The 24845-nt window shown below is 38.3% G+C and overlaps 1 protein-coding gene across 5 annotated transcripts in view; it reads right to left on the minus strand.

The window, feature by feature from the left end:
- The window catches only part of LOC142339590 (membrane-associated protein Hem-like), a 479910-nt gene that overhangs the window by 81231 nt on the left and 373834 nt on the right, over nucleotides 1-24845 (minus strand). For 3 of the 5 annotated variants that reach the window (XM_075389735.1, XM_075389732.1, XM_075389736.1), the window contains exons 2-8: nucleotides 6957-7065; nucleotides 6750-6896; nucleotides 6214-6237; nucleotides 5570-5662; nucleotides 5160-5213; nucleotides 4395-4775; nucleotides 3751-4028 (exon numbers count right to left, since the gene is read on the minus strand). In XM_075389735.1, the coding sequence (XP_075245850.1) occupies nucleotides 3751-4028; nucleotides 4395-4775; nucleotides 5160-5213; nucleotides 5570-5662; nucleotides 6214-6237; nucleotides 6750-6896; nucleotides 6957-7058 (1079 nt within the window). In that variant the 5' untranslated portion in view covers nucleotides 7059-7065. The remainder of the gene's footprint in view (nucleotides 1-3750; nucleotides 4029-4394; nucleotides 4776-5159; nucleotides 5214-5569; nucleotides 5663-6213; nucleotides 6238-6749; nucleotides 6897-6956; nucleotides 7066-24845) is intronic. The other 2 variants (XM_075389733.1, XM_075389734.1) reach the window with 2 other exon arrangements.

The following is a 24845-nucleotide window of genomic DNA, read 5'->3' on the forward strand; positions in this document are numbered from 1 at the left end:
AGAGAGATCGCAGGAAAGAAAGAGAGAGAGATAGAGAGAGGAAAGAGAAAAGAAACAGGGAAAGAGGGAAAGCAAATTAGCGAGAGAGAGAGAGAAGAAAAAAACAAAGATCGAAAAAGAGACAGACATAGAGAGAGAAGGAAAGAAAGAACAAGAGAGCGAAGAAAGAAAGAAAGAATAAAGAGAGAGAGCAGGGAAGAGAGAGAGAGATAGAGAAAGAGAGAGAAAGAGAGAGAGAGAGAGAGAGAGAGAGAGAAAGGAAAGAGAAAAGCAACAAAGAGAGAAAGCAAAATAGCGAGAGAGAGAGAGAGAGAGAGAGAGAGAGAGAGGTAGAAGAAAGAAAAAGAAAGAACAAACACGAGACAAAGTGAGGAAAGAGAAAGAGCGAGAGAGAAGAAAGAAGGAAAGAAAGAGGGAAAGAAAAGAGACAGAGAGAGAGAGAGACCAGGAAAGAGAGTGAGATAGAGAGAGGAGAAAGAAAGAGAAACAAAACGAGAGAAATTAAAATAGCGAGAAAGAAAAAAAGAGTAAAACAAAGAAAGAAGAGTAAGAAAGGAAAAGAGACAGATAGTGAGAAGGAAAGAAATAAGAAAGACAGAAAAAAAGGAAGAAAGAAAGATAGAGAGAGCTATCAAGTATTAATAATGAGTATAGAGGGAGAGCAAGTAAGAAAGAAAGAGAGAAGAAAGAGAAAGAAAGCACTGAAAGAAACAAAGAGAAAGAGAAAAAAACAGAAAAACAAAGAGCGAGAGAGAGAGAGAGAGATCGATAGAGATAGAGAGAGAGAGAGATAGTATAAATATTGAGTATATATAGAGAGAGCAAGTACGAAAGAGAGAGAAGGAAAGAAAGCAGAGAAAGAAAGATAAACAAAGAAACAGAAAAAGAGGAAGAAATGAAGAGAAAAGGCTGGAGAAATAGAGAAGGAAAAAAACAAGAAAAAGTTAAAAAAGTTAGAGAATCAAAATAAAAAAGAGAAAAGAACAAAAGAAAGAGGAAGAGAGAGAGAGAAAATAAGAAAAGAGGAGAGGGATGAAAGAAAGATAAAATAGAGTAAAATTTACGAAAGAGAAACAAAGAAAGAGAAAGAAAAAAGAGACAGAGAGAAGGAAAGAGTGTGAAGAATAGAAAAAAAAAGAGCAAGAAGAAAGAAAGATCGAGAGAGAGAAAAAAACAAAATAAGGAAAGAAAAAAAGAGACAGACAGAGAGAGAGAGAGAGAGAGAGAGAGAGAGAGAGAGAGCGAGATAGAAAGAGAGAGAGAGAGGAGAGAAAAGAAACACAGAGAACGACAGTTAGCGAGGGAAAAAAAGAAAAAACGAAAGACAGACCTAGAGTATGAGAAGGAAAGAAAGAAAGAGAGAGAGAGAGAAGAAATACAGAAAGAATGAAAGAAAGAGAGAACGAACGAAAGAAAGAAAAAAGAAAGAATGAAAGAAAAAGAAAGAACGAAAGAAAGAAAAAAGGAGAGAAAAGAAACAAAGAGAGAACGCCAATTAGAGAAAAAAGAAAGAACGAAAAACAGACAGACATAGAGTGCGAAAAGGAAAGAAAGAGAGAGAGAGAGAGAAGAAATACAGAGAGAAAGAATGAAAGAAAGAAACAAAGAAAGAAAGAAAAAGAGAAAAAGAAAGAAAGAAAAAAAAAGAACGAAAGGAAGAAAGAAAAAAAGAAAGAATGAAAAAAAGAGAAAGAATGAAAGAAAGAAAGAACGAAAGACAGAAAGAAAGAAAAAAGAAAGAAAGAAAAAGAAAGAAAGAAAGAAAGAAAGAGACAAACAGAGAGCCACCAAAAAAAGAGAGCCACAAAGCGAGAGAGAGAGAGAGAGAGAGAGAGAGAGAGAGAGAGAGAAGGAAAGGGAAAAGAAACCAAGAAACAGAGAAAGCAAAGTATCGAGAGAGAGAAGGAAAGAGAAAAAAACTCAGAAAGAAAGCAAAATAGCGAGCGAGAGAAAAAAAGAACAAAAAAGAGCCAGACATAGAGAGTGAGAACAAAAAAAGAACGAAAGAGAAATATAAAAAAAGACAGAGCGCAGCAAAGAGTGAGAGAGAGAGAGAGAGAGAGAAAGGAGAGAGAAAAGAAACAGAGAAAGCGAGAACGAAAAAGAGACGGACATAGAGAGAGAGAAGGAAAGAAAAAGAGAGCGAAGATAAAAAGAGAGAAAGAATGAATAAAAGAGATAGAGAAGGAGAGAGAGAGAGAGAGAGAAAGAGAGAAGGAAAGAGAAAAGAAACAAAGAGAGAAAGCAAAATAGCGAAAGAGAGAGAGAGAGAGGGACCGGGAGAGAGAGAGAGAGAGAGACACACAGAGAAAGAGGGAGAGAAAGAAAGAAAGAGAGAGAGAGAAAGAAAGAGAAACAAAACGACAGAAAGTAAAAGAGCAAAAAAAAGAAAAAAAGAAAGAAAAGTAAGAAAACAAAAGAGACAGAGATTGAGCAGGAAAGAAATAAGAGAAACAGAAAATAAAAAAGGAAGAAAGATAGAGGGAGAGATAGAGTATAAATAATGAGGAGAGAGAGAGAAGTACAAAAGAGAGAGAGAGAGAGAAAGAGAGAGAAAGAAAGCAGTGAAAAAAAACAAAGAAAATATATATATTGAGTACAGAGAGAGCGCAAGTACAAAAGAGAGAGGAAAGAAAGCAGAGAAAGAAACAAAGAGAGAGAAAGAGGAAAAAACTGAGAAATACAGAGAGAGAAGGAAAGAAAAAGAGAGAGAAACAACGAAACAGAAAAAGAGAAGGAAGAAATGAGCAAAGAGAAAAGGCTGGAAAAACAGAGAAGGAAAGGCTGAAAAAACGTTAGAGAATCAAAATACAAAAGAGAAAAGAACAAAAGAAAGAGGGAGAGAGAGAGAAAATAAGAAGAGGATAGGGATGAAAATAATAAGAGAAACAATGAAAGTAAGAGGGGATAAATAAAGAAAGAGGGTGGAGAAATACAGAGAAAAAAGAAGGTGAGATATAAAGACATAGAGAGAAGAAAGAGAAAGAAAGAACACAGAAAAGGGGCTATAGAATAAAAAAGAAATAAAGAAATGAAAGATAGAAGTAGAAGAGAAAAAGAAACAGAGAGAACATAACGAAAAAAATAGGGAAGGAAAGGAAGAGACAAAAAAAGTTAAACAAAGAATGAGAAAGAGAGAGAACGATAGAGATCAACAGAAAGAAAGAAACTGACTAACGTTGCAAGAATTTCTCTCCAATGCCAGACGCGGTGATGTTGATATTTAAAAGATGAAAAGGTCCCCACAAGGGTTGGAACCCACGGCCCTCAGCTTAGAAGTCCCCATCATACCAACTGCGCTATTACCGCTATAGCTGTGCTCACGCAAAAACAAAGAATTAACGCGTGAAAAATTTACTTAGAGCCTTTTTTTACATAGAAAATTTACTAAGATTGTTCTATAAAATCAAAATCGGTACAGCAGAATTATTGCAAAAAAAAAACACGTTTAATTTAATTGCTTTAAACTTCGTTCGAGAGCAATTAAACAACATATACTGCCCATTACAGTAAATCCTCCCTAACAGTCTTTTGTCCAGGTTTCGGTTCCCACCCATCTACTACTGAGCCTTTTAGGTCATTGACCTCTCTCGACATAAACGCTTAACCATGCCGCTCATTGCGGCTCTTGAACATGCGCTTCGAGAGGCCTCTTAAACATGCAAAAATTTTGTCCCATTTCAGAATTCACGCTTTAATATATAGGAAGGATGTCTTAATCAATTTGACAAAACAAATAATAAAACTCACGCTTTGGTTACTGCGATATCTTGAGAATGTCTAATGTCTCTTTCCAGCTGTTTCTTGAAGTCTTTTGAGGAGAAATTGCTGACTCCACTGATCGCGTGACCCATCAGATCGTGTAGTTTCTCGATCACATCTCGGAAGAGAGGAAATGCATACCGGTTGCTCATTAGGGTCCTCCATTGTTCTCTAATAGACTCATCCTCCAGCAGTCGCGGACACACGATTACCATTATTATAATCCATTTCTCTATCGTTTCCATTGACAGATAGGAAGCTTCAGGCTGAAAAAAACAAAATCTAGAGATACTACAGATACTTTAAATAACCAATGAATTCAAGCACTGAGAACTCCGGTTTTAGAAGACAAAACACCACGCCACTCTAACCATAGAATTCATCAAATTTCGTTTACCGACAATTTAATTTCTCTGTTTACCGATAATTTCACATAACCCGTGTTACTCGGAAAATATTATTACGAAAAGATGTACTGCGAAGAAAAAACCTACCTTCACGCATATTGTAAACTTTGAACGCCAAAGTTCAAATTCGAAAAAAGCATTTGAAATCTATTCGATTTAAGTAGATTCCGCCATAATTGTTGCTTAAGTCATTCCACTGTAATCAATAATAGCAATCCTACTAACAGAATAGAAGATCGTGTCCTCTAGAACAATATCAGAAAAGGGGTCAGCGATTTGATTAGGTCGCATGATCAAATTGAACTCGTCCATGTACTTCTTGGGATCTCGCATCTTGCGGCTGAAGAGCGTGCACAGAGGACTCAAGAGACCATGATGCAAAACGCTTTCTAGGGATACCAACGTCGACTGCAGCTTAGCAATGGGATCCAAGTCATTGATGAACGTCTCAACTCGGACATCGCAAGCTGAGGCTCCGTCGCACCGGTACAGGTAGCCGTGCAGAGCCATGATTGCTTTGCGCTCGTCAATTTTGCAGAGAAGCATCAGTAAGGAGAAGACAGTGGCCAGCAGGTCCAGGAAGTAACAGGCAACGTCGAAGAGAGCCTAGGAGCAAAATCGAGAAAGTTCATGGACGCCGGATTTAAACTTGGAATGTAGCTCTTATAGATCATAAAAACTCTTATCTTCACTCTAATTCATTTTTTGACAAACATTTTTTCCTGGACAACGTTAACACGAATGGTAATACGGTAATTTATTTCTTAAAACCTGAATTAATATTACTGAATATATTAGTTCAAATTATCAATACAATGATTCAATTCATCTCAAACTGTTAAAAGTCAGTAGTATCCTTACTTACCCTAGTTATTCGAATTACGAAGAAACAACTAATAAAGAAATAGTCTTTTATTAAAATATGCAAGCGAAGAATTATTAAATTGGAAATTTTTGTAATGGTGCAAATTGCGTCGAAAACAAACTTACGAAGTTTACGACCAGCCAAGTTCTCACTGTTTCCAAGGCATTACAGGCATCCATCTACAAAAAGAAAAAAATTAACATTACAAAACTGTCGAGTCCTGAAACTATAGAGCAGGAAAAGGATTTCTTTTTTCCATACAAAGCGCTCATTAGCCGGAACCCCCTTAGAGACCAGAGTCAATACAGAATTTGAGCTGTTCAAACAAATTTCCGCAATTCTGATGCGTTTTGTTGCACTGTAGTTCTCGCCCCATGACCTACATTGACTATATTTTGTTTTAACGACCTAAGCATTTCGTAAAAAATTTCTATAAGAGCGAGTGCATGTAAACCAGGAATCAAATTCGAATAGCCATAACTTTTTAGTAAGGAATATAAAATAAATCAAGCTGGGATGATTCATAGATCCTTACCACAAATGTATGGACATCGGTGAAGGTCTGCTGGAAGGGTTGCAACTCACTCAAGATCTTCCTGTTATTGTCACGAATGATCTGGCAGTCTTTCTACAAAAAGAAAATATCAGTCACGCGAAGGCTCGTTGATGCAATGAGTACAAGAGAATGAATACAACAGCATGACATATAGTTTGATTTGATCATACGCCTCAAAATTTACCAGCCCATTGTTTTAGTCTGTTCAAAAATACGGGTAATATATACGGGTAAATAATATAATCTTTAATTTGACAGATTTTTACAAAATGTATGTTATTGGGCTCCTTAAACTATTGACAGAGCGAAAACCTGCGGTAGTTCGTTCATGCTGATGAAAAGAAAAATACTGTTTACGTGAGGAAGGAAACAGTTTTAAAATATGTTCTCAAGCAAATTAAGTTTTCCGAAACAATTGAGTGACGAGACGAAAAAGGGGGATTTCGGTATTATCGATTTTTGAAGCCATTTCTAATGAAATACAAATCAATGGATATGATGGATGAAAGTTTTGTTGACCACTGCGTTAAGCAAGATATGGGTTTTAGTAGGCATTGAAGGTTGAAGCCATGTACATATAACTGAGGATTCAATCGGTAGATAGAAACCTTAGTTCATCAAACCTTCCATTTCGGATCATCCCTCAACTAAATGCACAAGTAAATACCCTAAAATTATTTAACAACAGGAAAAATAGCCGAGCCATTGTGAGCATTACCAACTAACGTTGAACGAATTTCTTTCAAACGAAAAGCGAGGTGTCTCTGGATGACAAAAGGGCAAGAATTGTGGTTTAAGTAGGAGGGGGGAAGGGTGTATCCGTTGTCTTTAATGTTTGCGTCACAGCAGAATCAGCGGGGTATGCGGTTGCTGGGGTGGAATGTTCAAACCATGAATTGATCTCCTTAGCAGCTTCGTGAATCACTTAATTAGAACTAGTAAGGCACTAAAAGAAGTGCCCAGCAACTTATGCCATCTGGCTGTTGTACAAGTTTCTCAAAACGAACAGTAACGAAAACTCATTGGTCAAACAAAAATCGAACAAAACAAGAGCATTTAAGATGGTGGTTGAATAGATCCAACATTTTAACCATTGTGACTTCTTTGCATTCAGAGAAAATAACTTGCTATAATGGGGAAACCCAAAATTGATGCTTACCGTTTTCGTGTCCACTGATTGCGGGAAAGGAAATTTTCTCACTAGACTCTTTGTAGCTGAATCAAACGCTGAGTCGAAAAGAAATGAGAGTTGAGTGGATTCGCCACCCGATTTTTTCTCAAAACGCGATCGAGAGCTGCTTAACATCTGAAAAAACATCCATTAATGACTAATTTGTACGCTTAAAAAATTTCTAATTTAAAATACCTTTCTTAGATGGTAAACTCTGGCCAGTAAACCCTTTCCATGGCTGGTTAAAAGAATGAGCCTTTCAGCCAACTTCTGGTGATAATACGTATTCTGACTCATATTTCCTGAAATATATTTCTTTCAATTAAAAAGCGAAGAAAAGTAATATCTGCGCAAACACTTTGTGAAGGTGAGTTGAGGGGGACGTCTCCCACAAGGGAGATTTCTCGCACCAATTTTTTAATTGGTGCGAGAAAATAGTGTTTTTCAGATAAACATCTGTTAAAGGGCAGCTGTTGTGGCCCTATATCTATTACTTTCCTACTCATGAGATTTCACATCTTCCGCGAGACCAGTAGTGATCATCTTCTCATCTCTGATTCACAGACTCAGTGTGCGAAATAACACTACTATCGCATTTGGAGTTGTGAATGTGCTAACTTTGCCAGGCGGACAAATCAGACACTTGTACGATTTTCTTCCAAAACCTGGTCAGTACAAATCGGTAACTTTATTCATCGGTGGGAACGACCGCTATCTTCGTGGTGGTAACGTCTCCAGCACACCAGCTCAAGAGATTGCAAACGAGCTGAAAACACTAGCCGACATTCTGTCCGATCGTACAGAGGAAGTTTACGTGATTGGAATTCCATAAAGATATAAAAAGCCGCAACGCGTCTAATCAGTCAACGATCTTCTCTGTGGCATGTCGCAACGCTCAGTGGAAGTGCAGATCAGTTTCTAAATACTTGTTGTCGATACATATTCTTGAGAACGGAATCCAATTAACATCAGACGGACTCAAAAACCTAAAGAAACTATTCAAGGAGATCTTGAACAAGTCCTACAACGTCGACAAAGACAACGAAGGACCTAAATCAGTTTCTCCCTGTCGTTCACGTGAACAACCCCTCTGCATTTGTGGACACTTCAACCCTTGTAAGGACACTAGTAGTTGTAGTAGTTAAATTACTTGAAACTGCTCCTGATCCCTTCCCAGCTCATTTGTCTTGGTATCTCTCCGCAGATACCTTAAGGTTTCATAGGGGAGATAACAAGACACTCTGTCCCTCAGCAATACCTCACCTAAACACAAAGCTACATTTCCGATATGACCCAGTGCAAGTCCTGCGAGCGCAGAATACCATCCCCTGATGAAGGATTCAAATGCTATTTTTGTGGCTGCACAAAGCAATTTACAAAGGATTGCACCGGATTTGAGGACGCGCAAATTAAAATTCTGGTGGAACTTAAAAAAAATCTGTTGATGGTCTGCAACGGCTGCAAACCAAAAAAAAAACTAGAAACATTCGCTGCACAGAAAAGAACAGCGCAATGACAGCAAATATCAAAACTCTCGAAGCAAAGATGTCTGACTTCATGAAAACCATGGAACAATCTCCTATCAAGGTTGATGAAATGAAAGCTGAAACGACGATACTGAAGACAGAGTCATTACCACCCAGCAACGGCTACGCAAGCAAAGTCGGTGCTGCGACCACCGGCAGAAGGACCTTTGATAATACTACCGAACAGTCATTGGAAATCAGAATCAAGGGCGTGCCCGAAGCACCTTATGATACAACAGACTGGCTCCAGGATGGCAAGAAGAATGTTCTCGAAATAATGGACCAGCTAGGCGTTGAAGCAAAGTTAACCAGCTTGACCAGACTTGGTTAAAAAGACCCGAAGAAAGGGCCCCGCACCATCATAGTCAACATTGATAACGAACTCGAGAAAAAAGTAATGGTGAAATCAGCCCACAAGCTGAAAGGTTATTCTAGAATTCCAAACTCTGTCCTTATAAGTCACGAACTGAGCAAAAAAGTTATGAAAAAGGAGAACGAGGCTCTCATCCTCAGACGCAAAATGATTGCAGATGGTTTCACTTCAAAACATCTACGCATCAGGAACCTCAAACTTCAGAACCTAGTGGACACTTCTTCAGAACCTAGTGGACACTTCTACACTTCTAAATCACCACTATCCAACTGACCGTCAATAGATGGACCCCTGTAACTGTAAAACTCCCGCAAGTTTAGAGCCTTAAATCAGCGAATTGGGAATCCTTCGTCACCGTAACTCTTGAAAACTCGTTCCATTCATACTGCTACAGCAATGTTGATGTTTTCCTTCAAACTTGGTACTCATGGTTCCATGGCATCATGGATGAAAATTTGAAGAAAGTTACCAAACACAGAATATCTCAGCCACCCTGGATTACCAGCAAAACATTCCACCTGCAAAACCTTCTCAAGACAAAGGAAAAGAAGAAAAAGAATACCTTCAATGTGTCACAAGCTCTCAAAATTAAGAAACTGGAGAAACAGATAAGCAAACCAATAGAGGATGATCTTAAGTTATACGAAGCAAAGGTCTTTGAGACTCGCTATTTCAGCCATTTTCTAAAGTACCTTTCCTGTATCCGCAAAAACACTGCAATTCCTACCCAAGTGTATAATAAAGAAAGAACAGCTCTATCGGAATTGGACTTTGCTGAAATGTTTAATAACTTCTTCGCTAGCGTTTTCAACACTACATACACAACACACGATGTTGATTTCAGCCGAAATGCCCTCACCTGGTTCAGGATCGACCAGTCGAATGTAAATTAATTGCTCCAAGAAATCAACATCTGGAAATCTACTGGACCCGATGGTATAGGGAACATCATGTTGAAAAGAGCCGCCGATGGCATCTCTAAACCACTCAATTATGTGTATCAAACCATTGTAAATAAAGGTTGTTTTCCACTCCAATGGAAGTTGTGCCATGTGTGCCCAGTTTTCAAAGATAGAAACAAAAAAGATGTGTCCTGCTATAGACCCATTAGCATCATAAGCTGCGTATCCAAGGTATTCGAAAGAATACTGTTTGATTACATCTATTCCTTTTGTACATTCCTCTCCGCATGCTCAACAATTCGGATTTCGAAAAAGCGCTCAACTATATTACAACTTTTATTTTTCCATGACAGAATTCATTAGTACAACGACGACAAAGAATTGGAAAACTTGAGTGTCCTCTATCTTGATTTCCCTAAGGCATTTGACACAGTCCCTCACAATCTTCTCATCAAAAAAGTGAGACACTTCGGTATAGGTAGAAAATTTCTGAAACTAAACAACAGCTATTTATCGGGTCGTGTCCAATCTGTCAAACTAAACAATACAGTGTCGTTGCCGCTCCGAGTAACGAGTTGAGTCCCTCAGGGCTCCATACTCGGTCCCCTACTCTTTCTCAGTTATATAAACGACTTACCAGATTCTTTCCAAGATTGTTTTGGCTACGCAGATGACAACAAAATCCTCTTCAGAAATCAAGAAGAAGTTGATGAAGGCAGGAAAAAACTAGAATCGTGGTGTACTCTTAACAACATGAAATTAAATGCCAAAAAATTTAGTCTGGTTGTAATCAAAGGTGAAATGACTGCTACACTACAAAACCAAGAAGTTACCAGACCTTGTTTACAAAGGGATCTGGGTCTCCTAGTAAGTAACTCATTTAGCTGGACTGAAAACTGTACTACTAGATCGAGCAAATCCCTAAGAGCCCTATTTATAATTAGAAGGAATGTCTTGGCACATTGTAACACTCAGCTCAAAACCCATGCGTACACAGGTTAATTCATGCCAATCCTCACTTTCTGCTCTCAAGCTTATTATCCCAGCGTCAGCTCTCTGAAAAAGTTAGAAAAAATCCAAAAGCACGCTACAGTTTGGTTCTGCGGGTACAATGACAACTACACAGCAAGGCTACTTCGCTGCAATCTCCTACCAGTTTCCCTTTACATTGAATGACATGATGTATTTTACCTGCAAATGATACCTAACGGCAGAGTTGATATAAAACTCTCAGCACTTCTGACCATAAATGAATACGATTCAACCAGACATGGTCAGCGTAAAGAACTAGCAGTGAACAGCACCCGAAAAAGAAAATCTGACGAGAACTTCGTCAGACGTGCCAGTATTCAAGAGTTCCCTGACGTACATCTATTGGCAATATTTTGTTGAATGTTACAACGAGAACACATTTTGCACTTAGAGAATCTTATGCCTGTGTGGCTCATGCAACCCTTACGGAAAACTCATTAATAGATACCGCCAGAACTGTACAAACAAATGAACACTCAGTCGGGATGAAAGATGCCCCTGGAACCCCAAAAGCCTATTACTACTACTACTACTACTAAACAGAAAATAACGAATTTTCGCGTTGCAAGCAAGTTACAATCGTCAAGTTTTAAGTAATAATTTTAAGTGCATTGCTGGCGGTACTAATAAGGATCTATTCCATTTGTGAACCCTCCCCCCAGTACGTTCGTTATTCACCCCGGTTACAGAGCACGTGTCATTACATAATAAATTATTATGTAAAAAATATGGCACGTGCGTTGGGGGGGATGCAAATAATAGGCACCCACTAAGATGAGGGGCACAGATGAAAAAGTTTTAAAAAGATGTAAAAACAACTATAGAAGACGTATATATTAGGTGGACAAAAACGTTTTTACATTTACACAATGGGCATCAACTTGGGAATTGCATTGCTGGATACAATTTTCACAAAACCCTCCAGGGGGTGGTGACGGTGGTGGGAATGCCATTTCTCTGGGAGAAAAGAAAAACAGGAATCGGAAGATTTGGCCCACAAGGAGCTGAAAAATAGCACGCTACAGAGGTTTTGATAGACACCGAATAACCTTGATAAGTAATCCACGAGCTTAAAAAACTTTTGCAGGGTCATTCAAACAGATAATAGAGATGCGGAGAACACTTGCCAAATGTTTGAGGTGAAAACTGTTTAACGTGCAGAAAATAAGTGTTTTAGTACAAGCTAAATGAGTCAATCAAGCCGATGCGAAGAAGCCTCACGCAATAAGTTAGAAGCATTCATATCGAGGTCTTTGTCCTAGAAAAGAATTCTGCAGCCGGAATCTGAAATCCCCAGTAATTGGGGCTAACATAACAATGTCCGACCTCTTATCACTCAGCAAATAACAACATTCACGAGCTGAAACAAAGGTAATTAGCCTCCTGGGTGCAAAAGGAGACTATTTAAGACGTTTATCACAAAAATTACAATAGTTGGTTGCATTCAATTCTTAATGCGTTCATCAAATCGTTTAAGCAAAACTTGCATTTCCATGTAGAGCGTTACGGGAATCATCTCTTACTAGCAGGCCCGCAAAACCATAACCAGAAAACCACTTACACGAATAGAAGGTTTAAAAGAGGTAAAGGTTACTGTTTCGCACCAACTCGGGCTAGAACCCAAGCCCCTCGTTTAACAGACATAGGTGTCCAACTTAGACTACCTATGTGTATTGCTCTTGTCTTTTGCTCTTTTTACAGCAAACTTCTAGATAATGGCAATGGTGATTTGTCTGTTTTTACTATACCGCAAGCTTAATCAGCGCAAATTATGAGCTTAAAAAGGATGGTAAATCGTGTCTCAAAACGCATTTATTACGCTAGGTTCCCGGATTAAGTACCCTTAAAATATGTTACGTTAGGAGGGCTGTTGACCATTGAACTCAATTGCGACTGATATTTACTATAAAAAGGAATATGAGACAAAACAATTAAACTAATTAAAACTTAGTTTCATGGCACTTTTACGGATAATAGTAACTGAAGAACACATCAAGCTTCAGATTAGCAGTCGTTCAACTTACAATCTGCACTATAACCACTACAAACCACCGTCTCTCACAATCGCTCTTATCTTACCAATTAACATATTTCAGATTAAGAGCTTCTGAGATTACGCATACGTCAAAAAGATACGCATGAAAAACTTAGTTGAAAGCCAAATGTGATCTAGAGTATTGCAGAATCCGTACGGCTACAACAGCAAAAAACACACACTTACAATAGGAACTTCAAACATAAATTATTAGCAATTATGAAACACGTAGTACTCAGGACAGTAAATCCTTCCTCTTGGCAAGCATACTACCAAACACTTTTAGACTCTTGGAGCAATCAAAAAACACGTAACACCCAGCACATAAATCCTCCCTCTTGGCGATCAAACATTCAAGCCCTCTTAGCCTCGTGGTAACTGCACCTGACTATCAGTCTTTTATCCCAGGTTCGGTTCTCACCCATATACATTGAGCCTTTTAGTTCATTGAACTCTTGATATGTTCGCTTAACCATGCTGCTCAAGGCGGCTCTGAAGCATGCGCTTCGAGAAGCCCATTAAACATGCATTTTTTCTCTCCAAATTTAGAGCCCACGCGTTTAAAATATAGGATAAGCATTCATCTTTGCAACACATACAGGAACATAAGTCGACTCAGCAGCGCAAGAACTGCTCTCGATGAACAGCTTGAAAGATGTTGATTAGAAATTTTTATGCCTACAAAAAAAGCAAACCGACACGGAGTCGAACCCTCGACCCTCAGATCAACAGTCATCCATCTTCCCAACTGCGCCATAGCAACTGCATACTATTGTTTCTCACAATCGCTTTTATCGTATCAATTAACATTTCAGATTGAGAGCATTTTAGATCAGGCAAAAACCAAAAAGTATAGCGTGAAAAATTAGTTGAAAGCTAAGAGTGTTCTAGAGAAGCGCAGAATTTGTACGGCTAAAACTCTTCAGAAAAAAAACATTTACAATACGAAAATCAAAAATAATTCGGGAGCAAAAATACGTAGCACCCAGGACAGTAATTCCTCCCTCCTGGCAAGCATACTGTCAAGCTCTCTTAGCCTCGTGGTAACTGCACCTGACTATCAGTTCCGGAGCAATCAAAAAACACGTAACACCCAGCACATAAATACTCCCTCTTGGCGATCAAACTTTCAAGCCCTCTTAGCCTCGTGGTAACTGCACCTGACTAACAGTCTTTTGTCCCAGGTTCGGTTCTCACCCATATATAGGAAGGATTAGCATTTTTCTTTCTAACACACACAGGAACATAAGAGTTTGCAGTTTGCAAACTGCAATAATATGAGTTTGCAAACTGCAATTAAAAACGATGTCGAAAAATGAAGGCAATGTTCCTGTAGATACATTTAAATGTTTACAGATTTTACTAGCAAGCCCGCAGAACCATAACCAAAAAATCATTTACTCGAATAAAAGTTTCAAAAGTAGTAAATGTTTCCGTTTCGCACCAACTCGGGCTAGAACCCATGCCCCTCGTTTAACAGACATAGGTGTCCAACTTAGACTACCTATGTGTATTGCTCTTGTCTTTTGCTCTTTTTACAGCAAACTTCTAGATAATGGCAATGGTGATTTGTCTGTTTTTACTATACCGCAAGCTTAATCAGCGCAAATTATGAGCTTAAAACGGATGGTAAATCGTGTCTCAAAACGCATTTATTACGCTAGGTTCCAGGATTAAGGACCCTTAAAATATGTTACGTTAGGAGGGCTGTTGACCATTGAACTCAATTGCGACTGATATTTACTATAAAGGAATATGAGACAAAACAATTAAACTAATTAAAACTTAGTTTCATGGCACTTTTACGGATAATAGTAACTGAAGAACACATCAAGCTTCAGATTAGCAGTCGTTCAACTTACAATCTGCACTATAACCACTACAAACCACCGTCTCTCACAATCGCTCTTATCTTACCAATTAACATATTTCAGATTAAGAGCTTCTGAGATTACGCATACGTCAAAAAGATACGCATGAAAAACTTAGTTGAAAGCCAAGTGTGGTCTAGAGTATTGCAGAATCCGTACGGCTACAACAGCAAAAAACACACACTTACAATAGGAACTTCAAACATAAATTATTAGCAATTATGAAACACGTAGTACTCAGGACAGTAAATCCTTCCTCTTGGCAAGCATACTACCAAACACTTTTAGACTCTTGGAGCAATCAAAAAACACGTAACACCCAGCACATAAATCCTCCCTCTTGGCGATCAAACTTTCAAGCCCTCTTAGCCTCGTGGTAACTGCACCTGACTAACAGTTCCGGAGCAATCAAAAAACACGTAACACCCAGCACATAAATCCTCCCTCTTGGCGATCAAACTTTCAAGCCCTCTTAGCCTCGTGGTAACTGCACTTGACTAACAGTCTTTTGTCCCAGGTTCGGTTCTCACCCATATACTTTGAGCCTTTTAGTTCATTGAAATCTCTCGATATGTTTGCTTAATCATGCTGCTCAATGCAGCTCTTAAGCATGCGCTTCGAGAGGCCCCTTTAACACGCAGAAATTCTGTCCAAATTTAGAGCCCACGCGTTTAATATATAGGATTATCAATTTTCATTCTAATAGACACGGGAACATCAAAAGATTCAGCGTCGCAACAAGTGCTCTCGAACAACAGCCGGAATGATTTTGATTAGAAATTTTCTTGTCTATAAAAAGAAGGGCACCCGACACGGTTTCGAACCCTCAACCCTCAGATTAGCACTCATCCATCTAACCAACTGCTCTACAACAACTACATAGCGCTCTTTCTCACAATCGCTTTTATCGTATCAATTAACATTTCAGATTGGGAACATTAGAGATCACGCAAAAATCAAAAAGAAAAGCGTGAAAAATTTAGTTGAAATTTAAGACTATTCTAGAATAGCGCAGAATCTGTACGGCTAAAATTATTCAGAAAAAAACACGTTTACAATAAAAAATTCAAACTTATTTTGGGAGCAAATAAAAAAACACGTAGGACCAAAGACAGTAAACCCTCACACTTGGCGAGCATACTTTCAAGCCCTTTTAGCCTCGTTTTAGCCGTTACCGCACTTGACTATCAGTCTTCTATCCCTGGTTCGTTTCTCACCCATATACATTGAGCCTTTTAGTTCATTGAGCTCTTGATATGTTCGCTTATCCATGCTGCGCAATACGGCTTTTAAACATGCGCTTCCAGAGGCCCTATAAACATGCATTTTTTTCCAATTTTAGAGCGCACGCGCTTAATATATACGTTTACCATTTTTCTTTACAACACACACACACACAAACATAAGTCGACTCAGCAGCGCAAGAACTGCTCTCGATGAACAGCTTGAAAGATGTTGATTAGAAATTCTTATGCCTACAAAAAAAGCAAACCGACACGGAGTCGAGCCCTCGACCCTCAGATCAACAGTCATCCATCTTCCCAACTGCGCAATAGCAACTGCATACTATTGTTTCTCACAGTCGCTTTTATCGTATCAATTAACGTTTCAGATTGAGAGCATTTTAGATCAGGCAAAAACCAAAAAGTATAGCGTGAAAAATTAGTTGAAAGCTAAGAGTGTTCTAGAGAAGCGCAGAATTTGTACGGCTAAAACTCTTCAGAAAAAAAACATTTACAATATGAAAATCAAAAACAATTTGGGAGCAAAAAAACACGTAGCACCCAGGACAGTAATTCCTCCCTCCTGGCGAGCATACTGTCAAGCCCTCTTAGTCTCGTGGTAACTGCACCTGACTAACAGTTCCGGAGCAATCAAAAAACACGTAACACCCAGCACATAAATCCTCCCTCTTGGCGATCAAACTTTCAAGCCCTCTTAGCCTCGTGGTAACTGCACCTGACTAACAGTCTTTTGTTCCAGGTTCGGTTCTCACCCATATAATTTGAGCCTTTTAGTTCATTGAAATCTCTCGATATGTTTGCTTAATCATGCTGCTCAATGCAGCTCTTGAACATGCGCTTCGAGAGGCCCTATAAACACGCAAAATTTTCTTCAAATTTAGAGCTCGAGCGCTTAATATATAGGAAGGATTAGCATTTTTCTTTCTAACACACACAGGAACATAAGAGTTTGCAGTTTGCAAACTGCAATAATATGAGTTTGCAAACTGCAATTAAAAACGATGTCGAAAAATGAAGGCAATGTTCCTGTAGATACATTTAAATGTTTACAGATTTTACTAGCAAGCCCGCAGAACCATAACCAAAAAATCATTTACTCGAATAAAAGTTTCAAAAGTAGTAAATGTTTCTGTTTCGCACCAAATCGGGCTAGAACCCATGCCCCTCGTTTAACAGACATAGGTGTCCAACTTAGACTACCTATGTGTATTGCTCTTGTCTTTTGCTCTTTTTACAGCAAACTTCCAGATAATGGCAATGGTGATTTGTCTGTTTTTACTATACCGCAAGCTTAATCAGCGCAAATTATGAGCTTAAAAAGGATGGTAAATCGTGTCTCAAAACGCATTTATTACGCTAGGTTCCCGGATTAAGGACCCTTAAAATATGTTACGTTAGGAGGGCTGTTGACCATTGAACTCAATTGCGACTGATATTTACTATGAAAAGGAATATGAGACAAAACAATTAAACTAATTAAAACTTAGTTTCATGGCACTTTTACGGATAATAGTAACTGAAGAACACATCAAGCTTCAGATTAGCAGTCGTTCAACTTACAATCTGCACTTTAACCACTACAAACCACCGTCTCTCACAATCGCTCTTATCTTACCAATTAACATATTTCAGATTAAGAGCTTCTGAGATTACGCATACGTCAAAAAGATACGCATGAAAAACTTAGTTGAAAGCCAAGTGTGGTCTAGAGTATTGCAGAATCCGTACGGCTACAACAGCAAAAAACACACACTTACAATAGGAACTTCAAACATAAATTATTAGCAATTATGAAACACGTAGTACTCAGGACAGTAAATCCTTCCTCTTGGCAAGCATACTACCAAAGACTTTTAGACTCTTGGAGCAATCAAAAAACACGTAACACCCAGCACATAAATCCTCCCTCTTGGCGATCAAACTTTCAAGCCCTCTTAGCCTCGTGGTAACTGCACCTGACTATCAGTCTTTTATCCCAGGTTCGGTTCTCACCCATATACATTGAGCCTTTTAGTTCATTGAACTCTTGATATGTTCGCTTAACCATGCTGCTCAATGCGGCTCTGAAGCATGCGCTTCGAGAGGCCCGTTAAACATGCATTTTTTCTCTCCAAATTTAGAGCCCACGCGTTTAAAATATAGGATGAGCATTCATCTTTGCAACACATACAGGAACATAAATCGACTCAGCGTCGCAAAAATTGCGCTCGAAGAACAGCCGGAAAGATGTTGATTAGAAATTTTTATGCCTACAGAAAGAAAAGAACCCGACACGGATTCGCACCCACGCCCCTCAGGTTAACAGTCAACCATCTTACCAACTGCGCTATAGCAACTACATACTAATGTTTCTCGCAATCGCTTTTATCGTATCAATTCACACTTCAGATTGAGAGCACTTGAGGTTACGCAAATTCAAAAATTAAAGACTTAAAAGAAAAAATTAGTTGAAAGCTAATAGTGTTCTAGAATAGCGCAGAATTTGTACCGCTAAAATTTTGCAGAAAAGCACATGTTTACAATAAAAACTTCAAACTTAGATCGGGAGCAACTAAAAACACGTAGAACCATAGACAGTAAATCCTGCCTCCTGGCAAACCCTTTTAAGCCCTCTTAGCCTCGTGGTAACTGCACCTGACTAACAGTCTTTTATCACTGGTTCGGTTCTCATCCATATACTTTGAGACTTATTGTTCATTGATCTCTCGATATGTTCGCTTAACCACGCTGCTCAATGCGGCTCCTAAACATGCGCCTCGAGAGGCCCAATAAACATGAATTTTTTCCTCCAAATTTAGAACTAAGGCGTTTAATATACAGGATTTGGCCTTTCGCGCCTTATACGGCTCAGTGCTATTCATGATCCAATTTTTGGCCATCTTCTGCTCACAATTCACTTTTTTAAACTAACGTGTTCCACCATAGGTTTCGAGGCATAAGTTAATATTGGAGCTACATAACCGGTGTAAGAATATCGATGTCTTTCCCATTGTAACCCAAAACCCCACAAATTTGCATTCCCCTTTTTAAATACCTACCATGTTACGGGGCTATAAGTTATCTGATCTTTTTGATAATATGCTATCGAGGCCTTGTTTTTTCTTTATTAACAGATTTTTGAACAGATCAGATTTCGATCTAGGACGACGCACAAGTCTTTTGAGGTCGGCGAAAAACTGCTAGTGTACTTTCCTTCCCAGTTTTTCTCCAAAGTGGCCCTTCAAATGCGTGTGGACCAACCCACTTTGCAGCAATCCAAATGATACATGTTCCTGTGTTGTTGATCACACAGGCCTAGGCCTCAACTTATGAAAAGACTTTAAAAGTCTAGTAGGGGAAATATTGACTATAATTACACGGTCGAGCTTCCTAGTTAAAGTCGAGCTAATATCTTTTAATGGTTCGAGCTCAAGTATTTTCATAACGAAGAAAATCCAGCTAAGGTCTTTTCATGGGTTCACCATAAGTCTTTTCTTAAGTCTGATAATTTTAAAATTCGAAACTTTTCATTTTTTTGGCTTCTGTACATACAGAAGCAGCATTAGGGCAAGACTAAATAGCTTTGCACCAGAGCAGTCTAATTGAAGAAACAGTGGAAAACTGCCAAAAGCCTTAAGATGTTCGTCAAATCCTAAGATAAATAGTTATGGCAGCCAATGCGAAGGGCCTTGAAAACCATCCGGCAACGATGGATGTAGGTCGGAAAATAGAAGATGATGAGTAGCACTTAGCCGGATGCTGCACTCCAAGCTGTTCCCCTCCAGACACTGTAAAGACGGCCCAGTCACAAAAACAACTAACAAGTGGAGAGGAAAGCACACACACATATATATATATATATATATATATATATATATATATATATATGCATATATATATATATATATATATATATATATATATATAGCACACATAGGAAACTGGTATCGAAGGATTAAAGTAAAAATGCTTAAGCTACTTTTTAGCGAATAAAGATACAAATCGGGCCTAAGTAATTTCCAGTCCGATAAAAATTTTGTTGCTTGAGTTTGCTAAGCTTCTAATAAATTTTCAGAAAACAAACTAAGAAATGATCCGATTTAGTCCGAAAAAAATTCGCTTTTACATTAGCACGAAATTCACCGGATGATTAACCATGATCCGGAAGGCCACCGGGTTTGTGAGTTTTGCTATTTATGGGTCACACAAAATTCTTCCATGAAAAGAATCAAGAGACATGAAGCATTATTGTTGACTTTCACGTAAATGCTGAATTTGCCTAAGAGAAGAATTTTATAGAACCCGACACAAATTTGCATCCACGCCCCTCAGGTTAACAGTCAACCATCTTACCAACTGCGCTATAGCAACTACATACTAATGTTTCTCGCAATCGCTTTTAACGTATCAATTCAAACTTCAGATTGAGAGCACTTGAGGTTACGCAAATTCAAAAATTAAAGACCGAAAAAATTAGTTGAAAGCTAATAGTGTTCTAGAATAGCGCAGAATTTGTACCGCTAAAACTTTGCAGAAAAACACACGTTTACAATAAAAACTTCAAACTTAGATCGGGAGCAACTAAAAACACGTAGAACCAGAGACGGTAAATCCTGCCTCCTGGCAAACCCTTTTAAGCCCTCTTAGCCTCGTGGTAACTGCACCTGACTAACAGTCTTTTATCACTGATTCGGTTCTCATCCATATACTTTGAGCCTTATTGTTCATTGATCTCTCGATATGTTCGCTTAACCACGCTGCTCAATGCGGCTCCTAAACATGCGCCTCGAGAGGCCCAATAAACATGAATTTTTTCCTCCAAATTTAGAACTAAGGAGTTTAATATACAGGATTTGGCCTTTCGCGCCTTATACGGCTCAGTGCTATTCATGATCCAATTTTTGGCCATCTTCTGCTCACAATTCACTTTTTTAAACTAACGTGTTCCACCATAGTTTTCGAGGCATACGTTAATATTGGAGCTACATAACCGGTGTAAGAATATCGATGTCTTTCCCATTGTAACCCAAAACCCCACAAATTTGCATTCCCCTTTTTAAATATCTACCATGTTACGGGGCTATAAGTTATCTGATCTTTTTGATAAAATGCTATCGAGGCCTTGTTTTTTCTTTATTAACAGATTTTTGTACAGATCAGATTTCGATCTAGGACAACGCACAAGTCTTTTGAGGTCGGCGAAAAACTGCTAGTGTACTTTCCTTCCCAGTTTTTCTCCAAAGTGGCCCTTCAAATGTGTGTGGACCAAACCACTTTGCAGCAATCCAAATGATACGTGTTCCTTGATAATCTTTTGCACCTTTTGAAGAAAAACTTCGTTCCTGTGTTGTTGACCACATTGGCCTAGGCCTCAACTTATGAAAAGACTTTAAAAGTCTAGTAGGGGAAATATTGACTGTAATTACACGGTCGAGCTTCCTAGTTAAAGTCGAGCTAATATCTTTTAATGGTTCGAGCTCAAGTATTTTCATAACAAAGAAAATCCAGCTAAGGCCTTTTCATGGGTCCACCATAAGTCTTTTCATAAGTCTGATAATTTTAAAATTCGAAACTTTTCATTTTTTTGGCTTCTGAACATACAGAAGCAGCATTAGAGCAAGACTAAATAGCTTTGCACCAGAGCAGTCTAATTGAAGAAACAGTGGAAAACTGCCAAAATCCTTAAGATCTTCGTCAAATCCTAAGATAAACAGTTATGGCAGCCAATGCGAAGGGCCTTGAAAACCATCCGGCAACGATGGATGTATGTCGGAAAATAGAAGATGATGAGTAGCAGTTAGCCGGATGCTGCACTCCAAGCTGTTCCCCTCCAGGCACTGTAAAGACGGCCCAGTCACAAAAACAACTAACAAGTGGAGAGGAAAGCACACACACATATTTATATATATATATATATATATATATATATATATATATATATGCATATATATATATATATATATATATATATATATATATTTATAGCACACATAGGAAACTGGTATCGAAGGATTAAAGTAAAAATGCTTAAGCTACTTTTTAGCGAATAAAGATACAAATCGGGCCTAAGTAATTTCCAGTCCGATAAAAATTTTGTTGCTTGAGTTTGCTAAGCTTCTAATAAATTTTCAGAAAACAAACTAAGAAATGATCCGATTTAGTCCGAAAAAAATTCGCTTTTACATTAGCACGAAATTCACCGGATGATAAACCATGATCCGGAAGGCCACCGGGTTTGTGAGTTTTGCTATTTATGGGTCACACAAAATTCTTCCATGAAAAGAATCAAGAGACATGAAGCATTATTGTTGACTTTCACGTAAATGCTGAATTTGCCTAAGAGAATAATTTTATAGAACTATAATTTCATCTTCTAGAAAACTAGTTAAATTATCAATAACAACTCGGCACTTCCTCCGTGCACTTTGTACACGGTGATTAGAAAAAGTAGTGGCCGGATTTTTCAAGACTGCGCAACAGTATTCCAAGGGCTCTGTCCATTGATTTTCAAAATTTCCCAACTGATGATTTCATCTGTAAAATAAATAATTTCAACCGCCACTTTTATTGAGCGGTGGTGCACAGTGAAGCTTAAAACCAGAGCTGCAACTTTAAAAATTATCCTCACTTTTATCTCTAATCAATGATTCGACACATATTCGAATATCTATCTCGTTGATTTGCAATGAAGCTTTTAGTTCTGTTGTCTTGTTTCTCGAAAAATGTGAATTATGTAGGAAGCAATTTAACGTTCGCTTTTAATTGTTTTCAGAAATGCTAAATCTTTTTCAGCTATGTACGAGCTGGCTTGCGCAGAGAGAGTTTTGATACGGTAACATTTTCAAGCAAAAATTCTGGTAACTCGATTTTCTCCTTTTCGAATTCAAAAACACTATGAAATGATCTAAGATGTGATTCCGCTCTTGAATATTGATGAATGTAAAAGATTTCAATGCCCTTTTTTCACAGTAAAATTCCGTTTCTGTGACAGAGATATGTTGGCTAAGTCGTCACACATAGATATGAGGGCGCTTATGAGGTCTTTTTACGCCCGATATTACCGATGTGTCCGTATTTGTACCGGTCTTCTTTTTTCTTTAGAAGGTTCTAGCCTTCGTTGTGTTGTGTTTATAGTGAAATTGTTGGTATTTTGTTTTTAGGTACCTGATGCGCTTTGATAACTCGAAGTGCTATTATTTCTGGTTATCAGGAGCACCACCTATTCTGATCTATGAAAGGACTTTTTCATCGTAGTTATTTCGATAGGATAGGAGTAGTTTTGCTCAAGTGCAAGAACTCTGCCAAGAGACAACAGCTCAGCAGCAAAATTTGGCAAACAGCAGGACCAAACATATTACTTCACTAATATTTGGACTGCTCGTGATGCCAACACACGCAATGTGGACATAATCCTTTTTACATGTACTCAATGGGCATCAAATTGGAAATTGCATTACTGGATACAAATTTCACAAAGCCCTTCATGGGGAGGTGAAGGTGGTGGGGATATCATTTCTCTGTGTGAAGAGAAAAATGGGAATCGGAAGGTTTGGCCCACGTGGGGCTGGAAAATAGCACGCTACAGAGATTTTGATAGACACAGAATAATTTTGATAAGTAATCCACAAGCTTAAAGAATTTTTGCAAGGTCAATCAAACAGATAAAACAGATGCGGAGAACTCTTGTCAAATGTTTGTGGTAAAAACTGTTTAACGTGCAGAAAATAAGTTTTCCGAATACAATATTTTGATCTAGGACGACACCCAAGTCTTTTGAGGTGGGCAAAAAATTGCTTGAAAACTTTCCTTGCCAGTTCTCCTCGAAATTGGCCCTTCAAATTTAGGAGCCTGCTTTTTTATAATTTTGAGCGGGCAAGTTTGTTCAATAGAAGTGTTGACCATTCCACTCTGAAGCAATCAAATTGATACCTGTTCCTCTCATGATAACACTTTGCGACTTTTGAAGAAACGCTTCGCTCCTGTGTTGTTGATCACACAGGCCTAGGCCTCAACTTATGAAAAGACTTTAAAAATCTTGTAGGAGAAATATTGACTATAATTACACGGTCAAGCTTTCTAGTTAAAGTCGAGCTAATATCTTTAAATGGTTCGAGCTTCAGTCTTTTCATAACAAAGAAAGTTCAGCTAAGATCTTTTCATGGGTCCACCATTAGCTTTTTCATAAGTCTGAGATTTTTCAAATGAGAAACTTTTCGTGTGTTTCTGCTTCTTTATATACAGAAGCAGCGTTGGAGCGAGATAAAATAGCTTTGCACCAGAGCAGTTCAACTGAAGAAAGAGATGGAAAACTGCCAAAAGCCTTAAGATCTTCGTCAAATCCTAAGAAAAATAGTTATGACAGCGCGTGTATATTACCATATTATCTGATTCAGTGAAACCAGCCAGCTTAAGTGTATTGGTCCCTTAGCCATGACAACATTTCGGCGTCATTCAGTCTGTTTCACTGCAGTTGAAGACTGTTTCCACCAACTCAAAGTTAAAATCTAAAATTTTCTGAGAAGAAAGTTTAAAATAGCAGACTTGCAAATGCGAAAGGCCGTCAACACCATCCGGCAACGATTGATGTAGGTAGCAAAATAGGGGATGATGAGTAGCACTTAGCAGGAAGATGCCTTCCAAGCTCTTCCCGTCCAGACAGTGTAAAGACGGCCTAGTCACAAAAATAACTAACAAGAGGATAGGAAAGCACGTATATATATATATATATATATATATATATATATATATATATATATATTTATTTATATATATATATATATATATATATATATATATATATGTACATAGCACACATAGGGAGTGGTATCGAAGGATTAAAATGATAATTCAAACCAATATCAACTTCCAAACCAACATTTCTGGTATTTCGGTATATTCGCTCACATTTCTTTTTCCTCTTCAAAAATCACAATTCACTGTCCGAAAACGGGCATTTATATTCAAGGAGAGCTACAGCCTTGAGCAGTAAATGATCAATCAATATATTTTGCTTTGCAGCCAGATAGTCATTCCAGGCTTTATAAACCTCCGCAATTTGCTCTATGCTGAAAATACTTATTAGCGAATAAAGATACAAGCTAGGCCTAAGTAATTTCCAGTTC

Source organism: Convolutriloba macropyga, chromosome 5 (assembly GCF_964194025.1).
Source record: "Convolutriloba macropyga chromosome 5, txConMacr16.3, whole genome shotgun sequence".
NCBI lineage: Eukaryota > Metazoa > Xenacoelomorpha > Acoela > Convolutidae > Convolutriloba > Convolutriloba macropyga.